Genomic DNA, 6,273 nt, shown 5'->3' on the forward strand with positions numbered 1-6,273 from the left:
TTTGTGAACTCTTGTAAGTCTTGGAGTTCAATGACCTCTCGCTCCACAGTTATTTTCAAGTTGGCATTCTTTCTTGTCTACTTTTGTCCAGTGGCGTTGACCTTACGACTCTACCCTAGCACTAGATGTTTAGAGTACCTGAGTCCACATATATATGAACTAGATGAATACCCGCTTCGCCGGGTACGGCTTCGCCGGGAAGAAGTCGAGCCGAATACCCGGCTGCGCCGGGGACCCGGCTGTGCCGGGTGTACGCCGGCTTTGCCGGCGCACCGCCCGAAGGAAGGGAGATAAACGCGCAAAACACTGGAGAAGAGTAATACCCGGGACAGTGACCTTCTAAAAATAGTATAACGAGAATATGGATTGAGCGTTGTCGACAGTGACCTTCTAAAAATAGAAACGGGAATATGGATTGACGCCACACGAAAGAAGGGAGATAAACGCTGAAAACACTGGAGAATATAAGGAAGAGTTACTGGGAATGGATCCAGAGAAAAACCAAAATCGGTTCAGCGCTGCACGCTGAGAGCACGTGTTGAAATATCTCATCAATCAGGTTATGTCCGGGGTGTACCTGAATATGGCCAGCAAATTTGAAACAGATCCATCGAGAACCTTGGGCGTGCATCGCGAACACACATACACACTGTTTTTGAATGGAAATTTAATGGCATATCCATCGATATGCAGAATTGTTTCTTATCAGCAAATCCTGAATTTTTACAGATTTTAAAATACGGGACTAGGGTTTTTGTCAGGTCGATTTTGGGGGTACTCTGACTTTGGCGGGGGTCACGTGATACCTAATACAGAAATCTTTAATCCGAAAAGTGTGCAAAGTAGCCATGTAAAGGGACTTTAATGGCATATAAAGTTTGAATAAAATGACAAGTGAATGAATGTTTTAGTTGGGGTACGAAAATGGGTGCAATAATTGTTTTGCTCAGTTTAGTTTCTTCTCTACTTTCTTCGAAAATATTCAACATAAACTGTGACAAAATAATATTTCTACATCCCTTTTTTTATATTTAGTCAAGTTTTGACTAAATATTTTAACGTAGAGGGGGGAATCGAGACGAGGGTCGTGGTGTATGTGTGTGTGTGTGTGTGTGTGTGTGTCTGTGTGTGTGTGTAGAGCGATTCAGACTAAACTACTGGACCGATCTTTATGAAATTTGACATGAGAGTTCCTGGGTATGAAATCCCCGAACGTTTTTTTCATTTTTTTGATAAATGTCTTTGATGACGTCATATCCGGCTTTTCGTGAAAGTTGAGGCGGCACTGTCACGCCCTCATTTTTCAACCAAATTGGTTCAAATTTTGGTCAAGTAATCTTCGACGAAGCCCGGGGTTCGGTATTGCATTTCAGCTTGGTGGCTTAAAAATTAATTAATGACTTTGGTCATTAAAAATCGGAAAATTGTAAAAAAAAATAAAAATTTATAAAACGATCCAAATTTACGTTTATCTTATTCTCCATCATTTGCTGATTCCAAAAACATATAAATATGTTATATTCGGATTAAAAACAAGCTCTGAAAATTAAATATATAAAAATTATTATCAAAATTAAATTGTCCAAATCAATTTAAAAATACTTTCATCTTATTCCTTGTCGGTTCCTCATTCCAAAAACATATAGATATGATATGTTTGGATTAAAAACACGCTCAGAAAGTTAAAACAAAGAGAGGTACAGAAAAGCGTGCTATCCTTCTTAGCGCAACTACTACCCCGCTCTTCTTGTCAATTTCACTGCCTTTGCCATGAGCGGTGGCCTGACGATGCTACGAGTAAAATGGCATTGCGTTCAGTTTCATTCTGTGAGTTCGACAGCTACTTGACTAAATATTGTATTTTCGCCTTACGCGACTTGTTACACAATTAGGGTTGTGGTGTATGTGCGTGTGTGCGTGTGTATAGAGTGATTCCGAGAAAACTACTGAACCGATTTTCATGAAACTTTACATGAGAGTTCCTGGGTACAACGTTTTTTTCTTCATTTGTTTGATAAATGTTTTTGATGATGTCATATCCGGCTTTTTGTGAAAGTTGAGGCGGCACTGTCAAGCCCTCATTTGTTGACCAAATTGATTGACATTATGGTCAAGCAATCTTCGACGAAGTCCGGACTTTGGTATTGCATTTCAATTTGGAGGCTTAAAAATGAATTAATGAGTTTCAGCATTAAAGATCTGAAAATTGCAATTAACATTATTTTTTTTATACAACAATCTGAAAGTAATTTTATCATATTCTTCGTCATTTCCTGATTCTAAAAACATATAAATATGTTATATTTGGATTAAAATCAAGCTATGAAAATTAAAAATATGAAAATTATGATTAAAATTAAATTTCTGAAATCATTTTATTCATTGTCGGTTTTTGATTCCAAAAACATATAGATATGTTATGTTTGGATTAAAAACAAGCTCACTGCCTTTTCCACGAGCGGGGGACTGACGATGCTATACGATCTTGGTGAAAAAAATGCAGTGCGTTCAGTTTCATTCTGTGAGTTCGACAGCTTGACTAAATGTAGTAATTTCGCCTTACGCGACTTCTTTGACATTGCCGTGAGCTCTTGTTTGAAGAGTTAGTGTTCATTATTATTACGAATCTAGCCATGCAGTCACATATTACAACACTTTTTTGACTGCCAGGAAAAAGTTCTTATTCCAAGAATGTATGTGCGAGTGTTTCAATTAATTGGGTGCGGGAAGATCATCGGTCGATACCTGTGATACCGGCAGTCTGGTTTGATTACTGGTGTCCTCCCCAAAAAAAGGCCTAGGTTCAAGCGTGACAAACGTTGCTGACACAGGCGCTTTGGGAAAAAATACAAAATGTTCGCCCGTATATTGCCTCCACTCGTAGATAATCCCTCGATGGGGTGATAAGGATCATAAAACCGTAATAGGAAGTTAGGGTTCTATGTTTAAGCTTTAGACACAAGGCAGGTGTTGAGCACATATGAATGAAGCACAGGCACAATATTACTGGCAGTAAGGAGGGAAATACCTTCCCCAAACAGCGCAGTGTGCAAAAATCAATACTATGCTTAGGCATGCGAGCGTGCTCCCCTTCCCACGCCCCCTCCCACTTACCACCCCCGTCATTATTTCAGAGTCAACTTTGTGTGCAGACTCTCTTCGGTGTCCGAACTCCCCCCCGTGTACACTACATTGGGTGTGCACGTTAAAGATCCCACGATTGACAAAAGGGTCTTTCCTGGCAAAATTGCTTTGGCACAGTTAATAATTGTCTACCTATACCCGTGTGACTTGGAATAATAGGCCGTGAAAGGTAAATATGCGCCGAAATGGCTGCAATTACTGGCCGTATAAAATTTCATCTCACACGGCATCACTGCTGAGCGCCTAGAACTGTACCCACGGAATATGCGCGATATAAGCCTCATTGATTGATTGATTGATTAATTCGGTGATTGTGTCTGCGGCGGGCCACTCCCAGTGTTGCACTTCAGTGATTGGAAAACAACCTGTGTTTGCGACTACATGTATCACTGCATACAAATAGAAATGTACACCCCTAACAAAGCGTAGATTTCGATATTGAGTTCACACCCTCTGCCTCCATCGCAAACTATCCCTGGCCGTCAATCCTAATTCAATCCTAATAACAGTCATGAGGTGTTATACAGTACACGTTCAGACGACAAACTAATAGTATCAAGCGCCTGTTGTGTACCTGTAATAGCCAAATATAGATTTATAAGCTCGTTATCTTGGTATTCGTTATTACGACAAACTAGTTCTGATAATCATTATTTTAGTGTATTTATGTATCTTAACTTTATTTTAAAATGCATTGGCATTAAAAAATCAAAAACATTACCTGTAAAGTCATTCATTTCCGGTTGGAGTCACAGAAGCAATGACATAGGAAAATTGAGTGTCCGGAGGGAAGGTAAGGATTTATTTTATCCCGTCATGGATATTCTGTACACAGATTATTTAACAATAGCTTGTCGAAAGAGTTAAAGTGTCGACTAGGCTTTTTACAAGCGCCTCACCACGATGAGAAAAATCGAAAAGAGCCCCTGAATAGAACAAATAAGAAGCTCTACCGGTACGGAAAGCCCTCGGTCTCACACTCTGTGTGTATGTGTGTGTGTGTGTGTGTGTGTGTGTAGCTGGCTTGCTAGGTGGCTTTTTCTGTTTTCTGTTTCTGTCGGTTTGTGTAGTGTGTGCCTTTCACGATGACGCAAAGCACCTCGACCATGTGTTCTTTTTACCTGCCCCTTCCACTGTACATCAACAACAAAAACAACAACACCAGCATTCCCACCACCAACAAAACAACAAGAACAAAACTATAACACCACAATAACAGCAGAACCATCATCAAGTGCACCAAAGGCACTAGACATTCACACCAGCATTCCACTTTGATCCTAACCTTTCGATCGCAATTACATCTTCTCGGAATGGAGCAGAGGAATCAAAACAGTGAAATTAAATCGAAGGTGTAATTGCTACGTCAAAGGGAGGTGTACATAATATATCTGTTTGTTGCAGATGTTTCCTTCATGGGAGTTCTTCGTGATTCTGGTTATATGTGTTGGAGAGGTACAACTTGTGAGTAACCACTGTTGTTGTTGCTGTTGTTGTTGTTGTTGTTGTTGTTGTTGTTGTTGTTGTTGTTGTTGTTGTTCTTCTTCTTCTTCTTCTTCTTCTTCTTCTTCTTCTTCTTCTTCTTCTTCTTCTTCTTCGTCTTCGTCGTCGTCGTCGTCGTCGTCTTTTTCTTCTTGGTGCTATTGATACTGTTGTTGTTGATGTTGGATTTGTTGTGAATATTGCTGTTTGTGTCGTTGTTGGTGGTTTTTACATTTAGTCAAGTTTTGACCTAATGTTTTAACATAGAGGGGGGAATCGAGGCGAGGGTCGTGGTCTATGTGTGTGTGTGTGTGTGTGTGTGTGTGTGTGTGTGTGTGTGTGTCTGTGTGTCTGTGTGTGTGTGTGTGTATGTGTGTGTGTGTGTCTGTGTGTGTGTGTGTAGAGCGATTCAGACTAAACTACTGGACCGATCTTTATGGACAGCTACTTTTCACCCCCTAAGTGTGATACTAAACATTGTAAATGAATGGCAATGCCATCTTGAGAATGAAGAAATTGTTCAAAATAACACCCATATTAAACAAATTAAAGGCCCCCAAAGCAGACATTTCTTGTTGTTGTTTTTAATCTGAATTTTGGATTGTGAGCAGTCCATTTGGTTTTTGATATATGTGTTTGTCTGTGAGCGCTGACTATATTTCGTAACGCACTGATACCTTTGTCAATCTGACAACTTATAATTCAGCAAAACAATTCCGAATTTGTAGAGGAAGCATACAGGCTGTACATTTTGATATGTGTCTGAGCTTGGCAAGAACAACATCAGCAAAAATCAACAGCTAATGTTGTTTCCTAATTAACATCGAATATGGGTGTTATTTTGAACAATTTCTTCATTCTCAAGATGGCACTCATTTACAATGTTTAGTATCACACTTTGGGGGTGAAAAGTAGCTGTCCCGGGGGTCATGTGACATTCTCTTGTATGATAGCACCTCCCCCCCCCAAAAAAATTTTTTGTTGTTGTTGTTAATATATATGTATAAAAAAAAATCCAAGATTCCTTGGTTACCGCAACACGGTGGCCTAGTGGTAAGGCGTCCGCCCAGTGAGCGGGAGGTCGTGGGTTCGAACCCCGGCCGGGTCATACCTTAGACTTTAAAATTGACAATCTAGTGGCTGCTCCGTCTGGCGTCTGGGGTCTGGCATTATGGGGTTAGTGCTAGGACTGGTTGGTCCGGTGTCAGAATAATGTGACTGCGTGAGACATGAAGCCTGTGCTGCGACTTCCGTGTCTTGTGTGTGGCGCACGTTAAATGTCAAAGCAGCACCGCCCTGATATCACCCTTCGTGGTGGACTGGGTGTTAAGCAAACAAACAAACAAACAAATTCCTTGGTTCATGCATACTCAACCTATAAATATTGAGCTTGAAAACCTGTCAACAGGCAGGGGCAGCCGAGGTGCACTATTCAGTTCCGGTTGAACAGGCCATGTCGCGTCGCTGCAGCAGCGTGCTTGAGTGCCCAGACTACTTCGACAACGTATCCTGGAACAATGATTACCATATGGAATGCTGCCATGCGCAAAAGGGACCTTTGTACCACTGCCAGCAGACGTTTATAGAAGAACATGGCAGCCACACCAAAGTCGCTGTCGTCTGCGTCTGGCCAAAGACGTGTGCTGC

At 40.9% G+C, this 6,273-nt stretch overlaps 1 protein-coding gene across 1 annotated transcript in view; it reads left to right on the forward strand.

Moving 5' to 3' along the window:
* Positions 1–3,885: 3,885 nt before the first annotated feature.
* Positions 3,886–6,273, forward strand: part of LOC138958808 (uncharacterized) — a 7,617-nt gene continuing 5,229 nt past the window's right edge. The window contains exons 1-3 of the mRNA XM_070330103.1: positions 3,886–3,937; positions 4,549–4,608; positions 6,035–6,273. The exon at positions 6,035–6,273 is cut by the window's right edge and continues 2 nt beyond it. Coding sequence (XP_070186204.1) covers positions 4,549–4,608; positions 6,035–6,273 — 299 coding nt within the window. The 5' untranslated portion in view covers positions 3,886–3,937. The remainder of the gene's footprint in view (positions 3,938–4,548; positions 4,609–6,034) is intronic.

Source organism: Littorina saxatilis, linkage group LG2, assembly GCF_037325665.1.
Source record: "Littorina saxatilis isolate snail1 linkage group LG2, US_GU_Lsax_2.0, whole genome shotgun sequence".
NCBI classification, from domain to species: Eukaryota; Metazoa; Mollusca; class Gastropoda; order Littorinimorpha; family Littorinidae; genus Littorina; species Littorina saxatilis.